At 45.5% G+C, this 18964-nt stretch overlaps 2 protein-coding genes across 2 annotated transcripts in view; one reads left to right on the forward strand and one right to left on the reverse strand.

Annotated features, from left to right (window-relative positions):
* Nucleotides 1-1866: 1866 nt before the first annotated feature.
* S100PBP (S100P binding protein) lies at nucleotides 1867-7971 on the forward strand (the record flags this gene model as incomplete). Its single annotated transcript, XM_083453039.1, has 4 exons — nucleotides 1867-2825; nucleotides 4183-4292; nucleotides 6934-7030; nucleotides 7578-7971. 4 exons carry the CDS (start codon nucleotides 1867-1869, stop codon nucleotides 7708-7710), a joined length of 1299 nt encoding a protein of 432 aa, XP_083309165.1. The 3' UTR covers nucleotides 7711-7971.
* A 6781-nt stretch (nucleotides 7972-14752) lies between these two features.
* The window catches only part of FNDC5 (fibronectin type III domain containing 5), a 31998-nt gene continuing 27786 nt past the window's right edge, over nucleotides 14753-18964 (reverse strand). The window contains exon 6 of the mRNA XM_083452017.1: nucleotides 14753-17384. Within this exon, the coding sequence (XP_083308143.1) occupies nucleotides 17343-17384 (42 nt within the window). The 3' untranslated portion in view covers nucleotides 14753-17342. The remainder of the gene's footprint in view (nucleotides 17385-18964) is intronic.

Consider the following 18964-nt stretch of genomic DNA (forward strand, 5'->3'; position numbering starts at 1 on the left):
GCTCAGGACGTGCTTCGCTTGTGGTGTGCCTAAGGCGGCCGCCCGAATTATCCCTTAGCCCGTCTTTCCCTCTCCACAAAGGGCCATAGAACTGTAGAGTTGGCAGGGTCCCAAGGGTCATCTAGTCCAACCCTCAGCAAGGATGGCCACCCAACCTCTGCTTAAAAATCTCCATCAGCTTCCCAGGTAGTCCATTCCAATCTCAAGCAGCTGTCACCACCCACAAGTTCTTGATGTTTAGTCAGAATCTCCTTTCTTGCAGTTAGAATCAGTTGGTTTGGGTCCTCCCCTCTGGAGCAGCAGAAGACAAGCTTGCTCCATCTCCCCTTAAGGGTTCCCTGTGCCAGGCTGAGAAAAGGGGTGGTGCTCTATCACTGAACTATGGTCATTTCCCATCATCTTCTAAACAGCAGAATTCAGCAGAGCTGTGTTGCCCAAACAGGCTTTAATGAATTCTAAAGCACATCTTCATTTTAGTGTAGGGTTGCTATCTTGTTTTGCCCACAGATACAAAGTAACATGAAAGATTAGTGTAACAGTAGCTCATTTGTTCATAAACTGGTAAGGTGCAGATATCCTGGTACATACTGTGGAAACTTTAAATCTCAAAGTAGACTTCCCTAGAGAGTCTCTGCCAGCCAGAGTAAACAATACTGAGCTTGAGGGACAAACTGACTGAATTGGTCATTTAAGGCAGGTTCCTCTATCCCTTTGTAACACAGTTAAAAGTTAAAAGTTATCCTGATGTGTTTGTAAACTGTAAAAGTATCAAATCTGAAGGTGACTGAATTTTCTTCGTGTTCCAATTTAATGTTTTTAAAATACTTGATTGTTATTGGAAAGTGGCATTGTTTGCACTTTAATAATAATAAATTAATAATAATAATAAATTTTATTCATACCCCACCCTCCCCGGCCAAGACCGGGCTCAGGGCTGCTAACATCAGGTATAAAAACAAAAGTGAATATGCAGTCTGCAAGTGCACAGGGAGACAAATGAGGTAACATTGCTCCTCCTTGCACCTGCAGTGCTACTGGGAGCTACTAGGGTTGTGTCTGAACATTGGTTTAGTAGTTCCAAACAAATCACAAGCCAGAATTCCGATATAATCGTGTTTGGATGTGAGCTGTATCTTAGATCTCAATAATGCAGGAGTGGGGAAGAGCAAGGTGACTGATCAGTTGCTTACAATGTTTTTTTGCCTCACTTGGAAGCAATCTTCATAGAGAGCAGTAACACTTGCTTTCAAATAAATGTACTTAAAGCTGAAACCTTAATTTTGCAAAGGGTTCAAAGAACCATGTAAAGGTAGATAACTAGTATTCCTATTTACAGGTGATTGTAAAATAGAGTTCTTTTTGAAATCATCTCTGATTTAGCATCTCCAACTCTTTAGCGCTGGACCATGTTGGCTCTTAAATTTACATTTTTAAATGTAAACTTTGGAGTATGTGTAAGAAAAAAGCATACCATTTAACTATCTCTATGAAAATTTCTTTGTTTCATTTTTTTAGTCAGCTTTTCTGATTTGTATGTGAGTTAAATAATGTTTTATTAGAACAGCTGTAATGAATCTGAGTGAGACATTTGTTAGGTAGTGTAGTCTTCAGAGGAGAAGAGCAATTGCAGTGGAGTAGATTTCTTCTAGCACAGATGCAGTTGCAGGGGATGGAGAGCATGAGATCTCTTCAACTAGCTTCTATTTTGTCCTTTTCTTTCTTGCAGGCAACTGAGAACCACTTTGGCTGAAGGGAAGCCTTGAGTATAGATTTCCCTTGCTTGGCTTCTTCTAGTCTGGAGTGAACATGGTAGCAAAGGGTTACTTTTAAAAAAGAAAGAAAGAAAGAATCAGTGCAAGCAGCATCATGGCAAGTAGCACTTTCCGCACCCGTTTAAATCTAAAAGTCACTTTCTTAAATGATTTAGTTTCCAGGAGCAAGCGGCCCTTGGAAGAGTTTCAAGAGGAGGAGCAACCAGACACAAAGAGACACAAACCCTCCTGCTTGCCTTTTGGTGCACTTGCAGATCCTTCCTCATCAAGCAATGGAATAGCAGTTTCTGCAGTGTGTTCTGTGACCACCAATGGACAGCCTGATAATAGCAACACAGATGACATACTAGATGACAGCTTACTGGATCCTTCAGATGGGGAACTCTCAGACTTTTCCACTGGACTCACTTCTGAAGCTGAAGATGAACTTTTGTCAGATAGTCAACCACACTGCCCGGAGACCTCGAATTCCATAGCATTTGAACCAGATGCAGAACATGTTAGAATTTTGTGTGCATTAGGATCTTCTAAGCCTTCTGGTACTCTAGATCTAGAGTCTAGAAAAACAGAGCTACTGTCTCCAGCTGACCCTTTAGTCTGTTCAAGTTCTTGCAGAAATGACTCTGAAAGTCCAGAAAGTGGGAGTGACTTGATCACAGGGTCTCAAAACCAAGCTGGATTTGGTTTGGATTCAAACAGTTCTGTTGTTCCAGAAGCTGTGCCAGTTGCAACAGCTGCCTTGAGTCTGCAAAAAGATAACAGTGTGTCTGGGGTATTGGATAAAGAAGCTGCTCAGGCAGCGGCAGACGATAACTTGGAAAGAGTGAGACAGCTCATGGCAAAACCTGAGAGAGCTGAAGGGCCCTGCAAGGAACAGGCTTCCCTGAATCAAAATGACCTAGGAAAAGAGAGTGCAAACAGCCCACCACAAGAGGCTGAAGGAGATTTGGATTCTGCTGGCTTGTATGAAGAAGCTGCACCAACCTGTTCCACATCCATCGGTGATCAAAGAAAGGCAAATATGGAAGGTCCCAGCATCAAAGAACCAAATTGGTCAGCACCGCTTCTCCTGGTGCCTACAGCTAGGCTTGCTTTCTTGAGCCTTGGTGTGCTATGCTCTCCTTTCTCCTCTGCATCTGTTGTGTGGCTCTGCACCCTAGGTGGGAGGGGGTTGTATTTGATGTTTGTATGTGCACAAGAATGCTAAAGCCTGATGGGGCTTTTCATGTATCATTTATTTAATAATAATAATTAATAATAATGTATCCCTTTGCCTTGCACTAGATCAGGCATCCCCAAACCCGGCCCTCCAGATGTTTTGGGACTACAGTTCCCATCATCCCTGACCACTGGTCCTCTTAGCTAGGGATGATGGGAGTTGTAGTCCCAAAATATCTGGAGGGTCGAGTTTGGGGATACCTGCACTAGATAGTAGCAAGCACACAATTAACTGCTGAAAGGGGTTCTTGTGTTGTTTATATGTCCCAAGTTTTCAGGAGAACCAGTGTGGTTCTGAAACCGCTTGACAAACTTGTTTCTTATTCACCACATAGATTGCTCTGTTTATATTCTTCTATTTCCACCTTTCTCCCTTCTTCCTTCTGCTGCAATGCTCTGTTTCCAGTTTTCCTGCCAAAACATGGAATTCTCAGCCATGGAAGGTGTTACTCACTTGCTGAGATCTTTGACAGTAATGAGGGCTAGAAACCTTTCCTCAAAACCAGGAATTTAATATTCTCAAGAGATCTTGCATATATGTGGTGGTGGTACATGATGCCTACAGTCTTATGATGCCTTACATCTTGCAAATGGAGAGAGTTGTGGAAATGTGTCTTATTTAGATTATGGCATCCATGTAATGCTGCCTTGTGTATAAACTGATTCTGCCTTATTTAATAGTTTATGATATAATTTTTTTATTCTTGAAGATGAGCTAAGCATTGCCTCCTCTTCCCCACATAATTTTGTTGTTTAACAGATTTTCACCAAACTTTACATGGGTTGTTTTAATTTTTGTGAAAACCATTGTGGGAGATTTAATTTTTCAAAAAGTATACCCTCCCAAGCTTGGAACATTTTTTCATTTGTTCAATTTAAAAGGTATGTTCTGCTGAACTGTAAATTAAACCTGTAAATGGACTCCAAAATATATGCATTAAAATAGTAAACAAAATTTAATGTTAAAAACAAGTTTATGAAAAGCCAGATGAATAAAATCAATAGCTAAAAGTTTATGCTAAATTATGGATTGAAAGTACCCTTCAGTTATTGCAAGGTGTAAGGAACAACCTCTAAAATTCATGCCCTCTAGTCTTAGTGTGCTTAAATTCTCTCAGTAACACATCATATCTGTCTAGCAGATGGCTTTGCAATTCTTAGCAGTTTTGTCATTTTCTCCCCCATCCTCCAGTCCTGTAAGGCCCCGAAGTCGGATATACATTGAAGAGGCAAAACTTGAGTCCAGCAAGGAAAAATACATCAATGCTGTCCTTGCCCATGCTCAGCATGCTGAATACATAGGTAAGCTGGAGGTGGAATCAAAATTTTTCTGGGGTTCCTTTTTTCTGCTGGCATAAAGTGTTGCCATTGGGTAAGGGTTGATTCAGAAAGTGGTCCCCCCCCCTTTTCTCTCTGCTGGAGCTGGAGACCTGGTGGCATGGAATTTTGTGCAATTAATTTTTGCTTTTGTACCTGCACCTCACCCTAATTGGGGTGAGACAGGAGTTTTTCACCTGACCTTCCCTCATATTTATTTATTGCATTTATATCTGTCCTTCCTTTATCCTGGCTTTCAGGGGATTAACTCATCTTATTACTGCAAAAAACTCTGTGAGCTGAAAGTCTGAGAAGTCCTGAGCTGATCAAGGGTTTGAACCCACATCCCACAAGTCTGTCCCGTCCCCCCCCAATTCTAGCTACAGTGTCCTGACTCTCCTGGGGCAGACAACTTGCCTTTCTTGCCAAAATATCATATGGCCATTTTGCTCAGCAGCACTTTTGTGATACTGGATGCCAGTTCTTTCTGCCACAGTGTGCACTGCATTGTAAATTAGTGGTGGGCAGGATGGAGGTCAAGGGAAGGACACAGGTTGTTCTAGATGGCCTTTAGATTCTTCGAGACACTCTCCCTGGAGTTGTAAAGAGGAAGGCAGCCCCCTCTGCCCCCTAGCTTCCAATGGTGGTTTATTTATTCGTTTTTTCGGGGGCAAATGAAGAGACCTTTTCAGGAAGACCAGTTATACTGCTTCTTGCCCAAACTCATTCAGTCTGTCTGTCTGTCTGTCTCTCTGCACATGCAATACTAACAAGAGCTGGGCTGCTTCCAGTGTATGGATTGAGGACAAATCATGTGCGCAGAAGGAAAACTCTTTAGGATCCTATTTTTCTTTTTTCACTCTGCCTTTCAAATTAATATGCAATGTGTACATTCAGAGTTCTGGCACGTGACACCAAAATTGCTCATGAATGCTTCGTGTAATGTGCACAAGCTGTTTGTTTATTAGCACAAACATGTATTATCTTGGGTAGCTTCAGGCATAGAATTGGTGGTCTGGCATGGGAAGGAGAGGCAATCCTAGGCCAGAGCAGGAATCAAGGCTCTTGGCTGCTGCTCAAAAAGGGGACTCTTTAAGTAGCTCTGAGTTTTGCTATGAGCCTGGAGATGGCTTGAGAGCAGTTTCCCTGTGGCACAGTGCACCAGTAAATGCTAAATGGGAGGGGGACCTGGTGGGGGGGGACCCTTTCCTGTGCCACTGCCTGGTAAGGACAGGCAGAAAACAGCTGAGTGATGGATTTAACTCCTAAAAGAGGCCCCTCTTACAAGTCAGAACTTAGGCTGCTGTGTGGCTCTCCTGGCAGAGAGCCTGGGAAAATGAGCAAGGACAAAGGATTACCTCTTGTATGTGCGGGTTGGGTTATGACCATGGATGTTGCACTTCTCCCATGATATGTGTCCACATGTGTGAGAACACAATGCAAGGCCAAAGTCATTCCTGCTTCTTGCCAGCAGGTGGTGCCAGAACACAGTGGAGGAAGTAGAGCACAGCCAGCATGCAGCCAGAGAATGACTTGACTGTGGCTGACTGGGCCTGTTAACCTGTTGTTGTTACCTTGGGCATGCAGCTTCCACTGGCTCCTGGGGACAGTAGTGGGTGGCAGTGACCTCACCAGTCTTTCAGTTGAGCCTTGACTTGGTTTTTAAAACATGGGTGCATTAAAGGTTAGGGCTTACTTCATGCATGGCTGCATTGAATCGGTTATGAGGCTTTTTAAATGCTGGTGAATGTAAACATGGGAAGCTATTTCAATATCCCAGCTTGTGATGGGGAGGCAAACTCCCGTTGCTAGCAACTCTTTGCAAGTAGCACTAGACACCCTCCGCTTCTGCACAGCCTTCAGGCAACTAAATCATCACTGGTGTTGAAGATATTGTTTGCTCCAGTGAGCCAGGGAGGAGCAGGGTATAGGTTTGTGGAAAGATTTCTTACTTCCTGCCTTGCCCTGACTGAAATTCTCCGCTCAGGAAATTAGCTTTTACAGGTCATTAGCAGCATAATGGGGCATTTCAAACAGTGCATCTACAACCTGCTGTCCAGAACACTTCTGAGGCCTCCCTTATCCTGAGTTGGCATGACTCATCCTTATTTGGAAGATCCATTCTAAAGAACAGTGTGTTTCAGTATTTCACAGGAAATGTAATTTGTGCTTCCACAGTAGCCATTTCTTCCCCAAAACTCAACATGCATGTTTAGACCATCACCATAGGACCCTTACATATTTGACTTCCTCTGTGTAATACACTGCCTAGCATAGCGTTCCCCAGTCTGGTGCCCTCCAGGTGTTTTGGACTACCAGCACCCAGCAGCCTCAGCCCTACATGGTTCAGCTGTCAGGAGTTGAGAGCCAGAGGGTACCCAGTTGGGGAAAGCTGGCCTAGAATGTGTCTAGTGCCAAAGATGCATCTTCTAACTTTATTGAACCTCAGGGGTGGCCTATGTGGTACCCTCTACAGCAGCTTCCATTATCCCTAGCCATTGGCCATAGTGGCTAGAGCTAACAGGAACGGAATTCCAACAACTTCTAGAGGGCATTGCATTACCTACCCCTGTGGTACCTGATGCAAACACACTGGGTTGCATTGCCTTTCTCTGCCAAATTTCAGGTGAAGTCAATGAGTTGCAGCAGCTGATGTTGACCTTGAGTGCTGAAAACCGCTACGGGGAACCCAGATTTGCACACCCAACAGACCTGACCGTAAGGTACTGTATCACCCTTCATGAAACCAAGGGCAGCAGGACCCCAGTGGCAGGTTTACCTCCTTAAGAAACAGAATAACTTGCTTAAAACTGTTTTCAATAAGATACAAAAGCTGCTGAACGAAGAGTCTTGTGGCACTTTAAAGACTGACGCATTTGTTATAAGCTTATTGTGCACTAGAGTCCTCTTCAGATTCATTAAGTCACACTTACCTGTTTGGGGGGTGGGAATAGCAAACATTGGGGTCAAACAGCATTGAAAGGGGAGAGAAATGCAGAGTGGTAATTTGCAACCACAGTAGTTAGGGTATGAATCAGGGGAGGACTATTGCTTTCCTATCCTGGTTTGGGGGCTTCCCAGATGCCCCTGGCTTACCTCTGTCGGAAACAGTGCTGGTCTACATACGGACTGATTCAGCAAGGTGTAGTAGAAGAAAATCTTCCAAAGGACAGATGGGATTCAGGCTGGGTGGGATGGGGTGCCTCCTTTGCATTTGCACTTGCTTTACATTGATTTATACTTACTGTTGTTCTACCCCCTAACCTGCAGGAACTATGCGCAGCGAGCTAAGAGTACAGCCCACAGATGTTCCCTTGACCAGTGGGTCGATAGGAACAATCGCAACCTCCGTCGTTTTGAGAGTGTCCCTGATCGCTTCAGGCGCAGCCCTATCCCAAGCTAGAAGTGTCTCACCATTGAAATTAAGTTGTCTTTTATCTGCACTTCAAAGTTGATTGTCAGCTTCATTATTATTATTATTATTAATTTCAGTTTTTAAGTTAAGGCCAGTTTATAATTTGTTTTTGTTAGAATTTTTTGTTCAGCTTGACTTTGAACTTGTCCTCTGCCATATGTTTTATATATTTTTGGAATTTTGATGTTTCACCAAGCAGTTTGATACTGTATGTTGTGGCAATTTTTATAAATGCTTGTGCCTTTGAAATACCTTGCAGTGTGTTCTCTTTCTTCCTCCCTGCCTCCCAGTGGGTGATTGACTGGTTTGCATGTGCGGCTCAGTTATATGTTTCTGTACTGTTTTTAGAAGTCTGGAGGTGAATTAAGACATGAAGGGTTACAGGCAAAGTATTCATTTCACATTACACACAAGAGTTTTGTAATCGTGGCAGCTTACACATTCAGTTGCCAAGACCTCAAGTAGTGAGAGATGCAGAGGACCTTTAGGGGTGAATGAGAGGTATTATTCTTCCTGTCTGTGAAATGGGTCTTACAGATGGGCTCAGAACAAATCAACGTCCTTCAGTGCTGCATCATTCCCTTCAAGAGGGGACTTGTGTGGTTTATCACATATCAATTTGGAAGCAAAACAGAGCCTCCCAAAAATAAGGTAGTGATTTCTGTGCATTTGGAGGCAGGCATCAGTTATCTGCTCACTACCACACCAGTGCGACTGCCTGCTGCCCCCAGTAAGAGAATGCTACCACACGCTCGGGCAGACTCTCACTTGTGCAATAATTTTAGCTAAAAAAAGAAACCGCATGTGTTTCTGCTACTCCGGTCTTCGAGGCAAGATCCCACCTCTCCCTCTACCCCTCTCTGCTTGCTAAGGAGCAAGAGGAAGAGATGGGATCTTTTCTGTCATACAGGAAGCTTTGGAGTAGGAGAAATGCATGTTTTCATCCTTTTCGGAGCTTCCGGGAGCTTTGGATGAGACTCACCTCTCTCCAGCAAGTACAGGTTTCGAGTGAAGGGTAAATCTTCACCAGGGAATGGGAGGTTTATAAGGGGGGAAATGTCCCTTTTGCCTTCCCTGCTTCTAAAGTTGTCAACCCCCAAGACTCATGCCCTCCCACGCACTTCGGCCTGAACAAGATCACTGTTCCAGACTGGCTTGAACGCTGAAGACAAGCACCTCCTGCAAGATTTTGTTTCAGGTTCAACTCATGGGACACTTTGTAGGTGTGTGCGGTGTGCTGGCCTTTTGTATCATTGAGCAACTCTGAAGCTTGTTTTTTAAAAGTGCTGGACAGCTAATAGCTAATAGCTAATATGGTAGCTAATAGCCACCATAGCTTTGCAAGGAATGCCCCTTCGTAATGAGGAAGGGGGGAGACAGAGAAGGTGTTTTGACTTTTCTACCTCCAATATCAAAAGGTAATGTGACTTTTTAAAGTACAGGATGAAGGAGCAGGAAAAAATAATTGCAATGAGGGAGTGTGAAAGAGAGTAGTTTGTTGCTCTGCCCAAAACTGCCACTGCTGTGACAGTTTTGCAAGTAGTGCCTTGTGCAGGAGGAGACCTGGAAGTCAATTGTCCTTTTAAGGAACAAAGGCAGAGGTGCTGAACTTCAGTCATCCTCTGACAAAAAGCTTCTAAGGAGGACTGTGTGTGTTTTCAAACATCTTGGGATATTTCTAGGGCAACTGTCACAGTCTAATTCCTAGAATTAGAGTCTTGAGTCCTTTTGGAATCAATTGCATAAAGCCTGAATCAATTGAGAGTGCATCACGGCCCGGTCTTGGTGTGTGGGTACTCTGCCCTTGCCCAGAGTGGTTGGGGCAACCTAGTCAAATGGGCGTCATATAAATAATAAAATAATAACAATAATTAAGCATTTGGGTCCCCACAGATGAGCGCCAGAGTAGAACCACAGAACACCTGCAATACTGAATGCCCCTGTGTACATCCTAAGTGCATTTTGGCCACCACTGGGCCCTACACAGGTTGACAAGAGGTGTCTATCTTTCATGTCAGCACAGCTCTCTGGGCAGGAAATTGAGCTTTGCATCTTTGAGTTATTGCAAACCGATGGTTAAAAACAGTAAATGAGGCACCAGCTTGCAAATGAAGTCCCCGTATTGTGTGAGTTCACTCCTTCATTGCATTCACATGCGCTCCTAAAGCTGGAAGTAGGCGGCGAATTCTAATGATGTAATTTGCACTACAGCTGGAAATGGGACAGAAAATCACTCACAGCTGAAATCTGGATTTCCCACCTGCCAAGACATTTAATTGGATGTCCATTCTGAACTGGAGCTTGGCAATTGTTGGAAACAAATGCGGGGCAGGGGAGAGAGATTACCATTTTCCATAGAGCGTTATGTTGTAGTCAATCTGGTACATAGGATACCTTATACCAAGTCAGACCCTTATTCGAACAACAATCGACAGCGGATCCCAAGGGTTTCAGGCAGGAGTCTTTAGACTCTACTTGGAGAATGAACCTGGGACATTCTCCGTATGGTGCACGTCCTCCACCATGATTCCTTACAAACCATTCCTGTGGTTCAGTCCATACTCTTCTCAAATAATGCAGTACCACCTTGGATCTCATTTTAATGCGTTTTATCTCTGTCTTCCTGAAATCTCCCCACATACAGCCAGCTCTGTTGTATACTACAGCATGTTCTGATTGCGTCTCTGCTTTAAAGATCTTTCTGCAGAGAGTCTGAGGGTGCTTTTTGATCGCTTGACAGTCATCTCTCTGAAGCGTGGAATTGCTTTCAGCCTGTGTTTGTTTCTTCTCTCGCTAATGGCATTTATTGCCGCACATTTTAAAAGGCTGCAATTACAGGGGATAATGATATCACGCACATACTCATATGCACACCCCAACACTTTACCACTCGCAGGATGCCAATTTGGATGCTGAACGTGGAAAGGGTAGGTGAGTCTCGACATCCATTTTCCCACTTTAGGTTCTAGTTGTGGGAGGGGAAGCTGTACTGCTTTAAGGTGTGTCAGACCTGTGCAGAAGTCCTGACAAGAAGTTCCAAAGGCATGTGATGGATGGTGTGCCAGAATGGGACTTCCCAAGTCATACTATGCTTGTCCAGGGGGATGGAAATACTGTAATATGGAGGGCATACTCTAGGAGGTCTGGAAGTAAGATCCATCAGTGGACCCCCTAGCTCAGTGATGGCCAAACATGGCCCTCCAGCTGTTTTGGGACAACAATTCCCATAATCCCTGACCAGTGTTAGCTAGGGATGTTGGGAGTTGTAGTCCCAAAACAGCTGGAGGGCCAGGTTTGGCCATCACTGCCCTAGCTGCTGTGGCTAACCTTTGAGCACCAGATGTTGCAGGACCAGATGCCATCTTTCTTAACCATTGGCCATGCTGTCTGGGGTTGATGGGTGATGTAGCCAAATGACACCTGGAGGACCACAGGTTTCCCTCAGCATCCCCCTTGCCGCTCTTTATTTTCTCCCCCTCCTGCCTTCACCTGTTCCCAATGAGCCATGGGAGATCCTGCCCTCCCCCTTCCGCAGTATGTCCTAAAAGAGTTGGGGGGAAGCCATGGTACTGGGAAGATCAGAGGCAGCGTCTTGTCTCTTTTGTGCTGCTCCTAGCTTCTGGGGCCTCTGAGTGAAGTCACAAACCCGTGCCCCTTTCTCTAGCTCTTCTCTGGGGTGTAGAGGAAGTGAGAGGTGAGCTCTTGCTTTGTAGCCCCGTTCGCAGCCTTTTTGGCAGACAAGCAGGAAATTAAGATGGCTGTTGGCGGGCCCTCCACTGGCCTCTGCCTGACCCAACCAACACCTGGCACTGGCCATGAAAGGATGTGATCAGGGAAGTCGCTGTGCAGCCCTTGGAACACAAGGGGCACACACACTGGTGGAAACTCGGTACCACAAATAGAGCACAGAGCAGTAGCCAAATTAGGTTGAATGTCCACTGCTTGCTCAGGAGTCCAGCTGGAAGGAGGCTCTCCTTTAGCAGCCAAAGATGGAGCGCTAAATCAAAGCACAGTCCCAAACTACTTTCACTCCCTCTGTGGGTGGGGCCTGAGAAGCAGCTGAGTATCATGGGAGCAAACTGTAGTATCCTAATAACTAGAGCAATATCAAACCTGTGGGGAATGTCTTACATGGGGAGATAACTCACTCGGGATGGAGTTCAGATTATGGGTATGTTTGAAATGCTTCCCCATCTCAAAAATTGTGCCCCTGTGGGAAGTGAACACATCAGAGAGCGAAGTTCTAGGCTAGCCCTGAAAAGCTACATTTCTATGTGCAGGGAGTTGTTTTTGTTTTAGTGCAGGAAGCCTCCCTTGCTACTTGCTAACTCAAACTGTAGGATCTGAAGAAATCCTGTACAAGGTGTTACTGTGTGCTTACTTTGGGAAAGTCTCGTCCCACGAACCTGCCATTTCAGAAAATGAACCCTTCGAAATTTGGCTAAGAAAGCTCCCATCTCCCCATGCAAAAAACCCCAAACAAACCCCAATATATCATGTTTTTCACAAGGCCAGACTGAGGATCGGCGACCTTTCGAAATGTCGATCTCTGTACACTCAAAGGAGATGTTCCTGTCACTGTACATTTAAAAACATGGTTTATTGCTCAAAACTGTTATCACAGGTAACAACCTTTCTGTGTCTAACAAGGCAGACAATCTGCTCTGGCCATCGTTTTGGCAAGAACTGAGGGGAGTGAGGCCTTTCCTCTGTTTTGCAACACATTGTGAGTAGCTGTTAATTAGGTGGTTCTGGACAACAACTCCCATTAGCCCCTGTCAGCCCAGCTGTGTCCCCAGCATCCTCAGCACTCTACAGCCAGCATGATGGAAATTGTAGTCCAAAACCTCTGGAAAGCACCAGGGTAGAGTGTGATGCCATCTGCCGGCACCTTGTGTGGAAGTCGATGGGAGGGGCTGGTTGCAAGTGGCTTTGCGTGGATGTTGAAAGCTTTAGAGCAGGCGCTGACTTAGTCACCGATGAGAAGAGACACAATTTTGAAGAGGCACATTAACACCATGACAGAAACTGAAGCAACTAGACTTCTCCACCTGCAGATGAACAGGCCCTTCCTGAGCTCAGTGAAGGCAGAGATGAGGGGGACTGAGGAGGGCCTGGAAGCAGGAAAAACACAGCAATGCAAAAAAGGAGGCGGTCATCATGTCATCATGGAGACATCATCTCTAGGAACACTACCTAGCATTGATACCATGCTTTAGAGAAACCAAAGCACTTTGTCAGACTTGTCATCTCCACAGTCCTTACAGCAGCCCTGCAAGGTGGGCTTAAAGAGCCTTGCTGGATGGTTCCAGGATGAGTCCATCCAGGACAACAGCCTATCTCTCGCTGTGAGCCAGCAAAAAGCCTCTGAGAAGCCCCAAAGCAGAGTATGAGCAGAACAGCCTCTCTCTCTTTCCCTTGACAAATGGGCATTAAGTGATGCACACCGTCTCAACCTGGGGATTCCCGATTTATCCTCCACTAAAAGGCCAGTATTATCCCTATGCAACCAATTAGAGGTTGAGGGGAAGGATAGTGAGCTAGCTGCTAGTGTCTTGTTCAAGCCAGACACAGAGTTTGTGATTGAAGAAAAATCTGAAGCAGAGATCTGAGTCTGACTGACTCCTTTTTCTTCCTTTCTTCTTCCTTGTCTCCTGTGCCTTGAGCCTGACATGCAGACATTTAGCAAGTGGAACGGATTCCATGGCTTCATCAATGTGCCAAGAAATAATACATCCCTTATTAATTTGGGTACGCGGAGTGTGGGCAGGGTTATTGTTACAGGCACAGGAGCAGGCCAGGGAAGACAGTGGCATCCCAACCTGTGGTCACAGCTCTGTCTGGTAATCACTATGCATACAAGCCCTTCTCCCTCTCTCCTGGCTAGTTTGCACATAAAACACTAATCCATCGTTTGTTTAAGAAACAGTTAACTGTGAGGTAACCCACAGATGATCCTTTAAACCACAATTTGTTTCTTCAAAGTTTAGTATGTTTTCCACCCGCTCTTGCCTCACACCTTTGTAACTTGCCACATGTCTGAGTGATGGGGCAAAGCAAACCATGATTAAGGACGGGTCCTGGGTGTGCACATAACACCAAAGCCATGGTTAAAACTATTCAAGGCTTGTAAGCCAACAACCATGGTTTGCTGGTAGTTGACCATCATTAAGTTGCTTGGCAAGATTTGGATGGTCAAGCAAAAACCATGGTTAATAATGTATAGTTTAATAAATTGTGGCTTAGTGTTATGTGTGAACCAGGCCAACCGTGGAACTGAACTCCCCTGATAGGCCAGTTATTGAGCTCAGCAGAGGAGGAATTAAACCTCAGTCCAAGCCAACTTGGCATTTTGATTGAGCAATCAGAAGCCCATCTCTTCTCCCAGCGTGGATGCAAGGCTTCCTGGGGCAACATGCAGAGGGCTTAATACTGAAGCACAACAGGGGAATCTTCCTCCTGCTCCTCCCTTATCACCTTCCACAGCATTGCCACATGCACAGATCTGTCCACTTTCAACCATGAAAAACTTATTAATTGCAGAAAATTGTCCACCACTTCTCCCACCTTTCTGTCAGGAAAGACCAAGGCAGGAATCTGGCAATTTGATTAACCCTAGGGGCAAGAAAGAAATAATGGAAAAGAGAATCTAGGATATGCCTTGCCCTTATTATACTGTGGGTGAGATGACTGCCCTACAGCACATAAGATGGGTTTGGGGTCAGAACTCCAACTCAGAATGAGGCAAGTTTTTTGAAATTCCAGTTGGTGAACTCATATGGCGTCCTACACACAAGAACTGTGCCTGGTTTTTTTTAGTCTAGCTCCCCCTGCTACATGCATTGATCATGCACACAGTGACGTAGCGTGGGGGGTGCAGGGGGGGCCGGCCGCACCGGGCGCAACATCTGGGGGTTAGGGTTAGGGGGCGCAAATTTACGGGTTAGGGGGCGCAAATCCACGGGTTAGGGGGTGCAAATTACTTGCCTTGCCCCGGGTGCTGACAACCCACGCTACGCCACTGCATGCACATATTCCTAGTGCATAACACATTCAAATCCTTGCTCAGCAATGAAGGATACTTGGAGGCCTTGGGTGTGTCACAGCTTAACCTACCTCACAGGGTTGTTGTGAGGCCAAAATACTGCTCTGAGAAAGGAAAGGTCAGGTTCAAGTAAGTGAACCAAATTGATGATTCTCACATTTTGATTTTGTAGAAGACATTTTTAAGGGATTAAAAAAAGTAAGTCTCGTTGATAAGACACAATAAGGCAGTGATGCTAAGTAAATGACAAAATTCATAATTTACAGCCCCCTTAAAAACAACCACAGCCCACCCCCTAAATCCAACAGCATCCGTAAAGGAGGAAGAACCACCTTGAGCTTTTGCTGGCCAGTTGGAGTGAGTTTCTACATGGAGTTTTTCCCTCTGCAACCAATTTCAGCTCCTGTCTGAGAGTCTTTGGCCTCTGTGGCCTCTCATGCACTGACAAGCGGTGCAGTCGCCCTGGGCTCTGCACTTCAATGGATGCCACAACAGTACCGCAGAAATAAATGCAAGAGGCGGGGGGTGCCAAATTTTAGCATTGCACAGGGTGCCACTGAAATTTGAGAGCCCCAAATCCACCCCTGCACTGACAAAGTTGCTGGGATGACTTGCAGAGCAGCCATCCTGTGTTGGTGCAAGGCTCCCCTATACAAAGGTGCTTGACTTTGCATCAAGCAATCTTGGCACAATGCGAATTAAATTGGTGTGTTTGTTTGTTTTCAAGGATCGAAGTGTAGCTGCTTTGGCACACTGTGGGCGAATTACATCAGACCCGGCTAAGAAGAAATGGTTTGATAAGCACAGATCCGAAGAGCAGATTACAACAGGTTTCACAGCCATTTCCTGCTTTCCAGGGAACCCCTGGGAATTGTAGTTGGCATCTATCAATTTTGGTGATGATGGGCCTTGGCATCGGCAGCAGATAATTCTCTGTACTAAAACTAGAGGGTCATCCAATAAAAGTGACAGTGATTTTAGCAGAGGGGAAAGAAAGCAGGGCTTCTTCACACAGAGGATAATTCACTACAGGCATCTGCTCATGGTGATCACCAGCTTTCATCACCTTAGTTTTAAGGACTGGGGGAATCCATGGAGGGGCCAATCTGTCAGTGGTGATTAGCTTTACAGGCATAAAATCAATCCCCCATGTCCACAGGCAGGGCTAGCTACAAGGGGCCAGCAAGAGAGGAGGGCCACCACCACAGTTGTGCCCTGCTTGTGGGCTTCTTAATCAGCTCCGGGCTGCCCACAACTGGAAAGTGAATTCCCAACTAGGTAGCCCAGGGACTTGGGACCTGTTGGCTGATGCCAGATCCCACCAGCCCCTGCAGCCAGCCTGGCCATCTGTCAGGGATGGTGGGAGTGTAGTCAGTAGCATCTAGAGGGCCACAGGTTCCCCACCCCCAAGACCACACCTCAGGCCTGGCCCAGCAAGGTTCTTCTGAATTTGTATAATCTCCAGCTCCTCACCAAACTAGTATTCCCAGGATTCTTTGGAAAAGCCATGACAATAAGGTGGAATAACACCAAAACAAGTTTGCAGCCTAGATGAGGTTCACCCTGGGAGAAAAACACCAGATGTTTCCACCATTCTTGTCTATAGTCATCGTCAGATCTCTTTGCTGTTCTACAGAACTGGAAGATTTGGGGTTAGGTTTTTTTGTGTGGGTTTTTTTTGCATTCTCTGTTGGTTATCCAGTTGGAGAAACAACATTAAATATACACCAAAACTTGGGAGGAAATAAGAAACTCACAACTGCTCAAAGTAACTTATAATAAGCAGCTAGCGGAGTCCTGAGAGTCCAGGTGGAAAAATGTGTGCTTCTGGTTTCTTTATCTCTTTGTTTAAAGCAGCCTTCGCTAACCTAATGCCCACCAGCTGTTTGGGACGACAGCTCACTTTGTTGGCTAGCTGGGACTGATGGGTCTTGTAGTCCAAAATAGCTGGTAGGCACCAGATTGCCAGAGACTGTATTAAAGACACAAAATTGAATGCCTGCAAACAGTTGTTTCTACTTAAAGCACAAATGGCAAGACGTCTGCGTGGGATTCCTAGCCAAAGTCCTTGGTTTGGTCTGTGGTCAGAGGGGACAGAGCGTTCTCCAGCGTTGTCACGAAGAGATGGAGGCAGTCGTGTCTGGAATCCAGGATAGCATTTCCTACTGAAAAACTGAGCTGTGGTAAGAAGAAAGCAAACCAGGAATGAGCCGGAGCATTTCCCAAGAGACGAATGTTTCAGGACAAGACAGAGACAGACGGTCAAGGTGAAAGATGACGCTCCTCCTAGCCCCACCAGCAAATGCCCATTTGTTGGTGTGTGGGACACAGCCTAGTTCAAAGTATGCTGTAGCTCAGTACATTACCGAGTTTCTTTTCTATCCCACATGGAGATGGGCTTGTTGGGTTTTTTCCTCCAGGGTATGGAAGGAAAGGCTTGTGCTACAGTCTGCAGCAGCTGAACAGAACTCTTTCCAAACAGCTCTGAAAACCTTTCACTTCCCCAGTTGCCAAATCTTGGAGGGAGGGAGGGAAAGAGACAGAGAAGGAGAAACGGAGTCCATCCATCAGGCTGTCATGCTTCAATGATATTCACTGAGGGCTTGTTTTTTGGAAACTAGAGGGGAGAGAGAGAGAAAAAGAGAGAAATATAAGGTACCCAGGAATGTGAAGTCAATACACCCTGGGAGAAATGGAGAATCTGTAGTCTGAGGGCTGGAGGTGAAGCTAGGATTAAACAGATGGTGTGTATTTCACTTCTATCTGAAATACAAGGAATAAGCAATCAATCCACCTTTCACACTAAAGCTGTATAAATCAGTGTTTGCCAACCTGGTGCCCTCCAGCAATTCTGATGGAAGTTGTGGTCCAAAATTAACTGGGGAAGGCGACTATAGTTAATAACTCTAATTCTGAAGAAAAGGTGTTTCTGTTGTTTTGGGATGTTGCATGCATCTCAGCAGGCACCATCTTTGAAGGAGTATTTCTCATATTTCTCTCTTGGGGGGTGAGAGAGAGAGAGACTCTTCCAAAGACTTATAAGTGTTATTTGTTAATAGATTTATACTCTCCTGTTCTGAAGATTTTTCTTTCCCAGGGCAGCTTTACAACATACAGTCAAGCCAAAGCAAAATGCCATCAATAAAAAACTCTCGATTCAGCATTTTAGCACCAGACCAGAAAGACTGGGTGAAGCTCACCAGTTGTGTCAATGGGGCATTCATGTGACCCCCTTGGAGCTGCCCTGAGAAAGTATCTCCCTTTCTGACTTTGGAAACACCTGGAGTTGTGCAATTGTCATTGTCCCTTTGATTAACACACTGAGGTTTTCCAACATGGCGGGGGGCCCTTACGTGTCCTTAAGTGACTTTTTCTGCTACTGAAGAGACTGTCGCTGTGGCATGAATAATTCCTTCAACAGCAGAGTTAGCAGAACATGAAGGAGGTTTGTCGAAAGTTGATGCAGGGTCATGGCTGGCAAGGGCAAATGGCTACGGCACAGGGAAGCTGGAAGCATCATCACGATTAGTAGAAGTGAAGAAGATTTTATGAAGTTTGGTCCATTAGAGGCAAACCCTTAGTTGGCATTGGCCTTTGACAGCATCCCCCACCCTACCTGGTGGATATTCCAAGCTCCTTCCTTGAGTCTCGCTTTCTGTTTTTGAAAACCTGAGTGTCTCTCTAGCTCTGTTCTTTCCAGAAATAAAATGGAAACGGTGCCAGAAGCCTTTGAACTGATTGCTCAGGGAAATGTTAACCCCTCCAGGGTTCTGGCCAGTGCCTACAGAAGCACTGAACTGAGATAACTGACTTGGCACATATTGGCCAGTCCACCTAGGAGCTGGATATGAGGGTTTGTATATTGTATTGGGCTGCAGGGACAGGACAGTGTTCTTGTTGGTGTCCGCCCAGCTGCCTCCCTGGCTGAGCAGCCAGAAGTAGTCTCTGGTGTGGTGTGGAGACTCCCCAGGACACTAGCTTTGTGGGTCTTCAATATCCATGTCAATACTGCCATGTCTGGACTAGCTCAGGACTTGATGGCTGCTGCAACAACTGGGGGTTGTCTCAACGCATCATGCCCTTGACATACTGCAAACCATACTCTAAATATGGTTTTTACTTTAGAGAGATGGAGAAGGATCCAACGGGTGTTTTGGTGGGGGGGTGGGCTGTTGATTATCACCTGGTTGTTATGGG

Source organism: Podarcis tiliguerta (assembly GCF_965153285.1).
Source record: "Podarcis tiliguerta genome assembly, chromosome: 8".
NCBI lineage: Eukaryota > Metazoa > Chordata > Lepidosauria > Squamata > Lacertidae > Podarcis > Podarcis tiliguerta.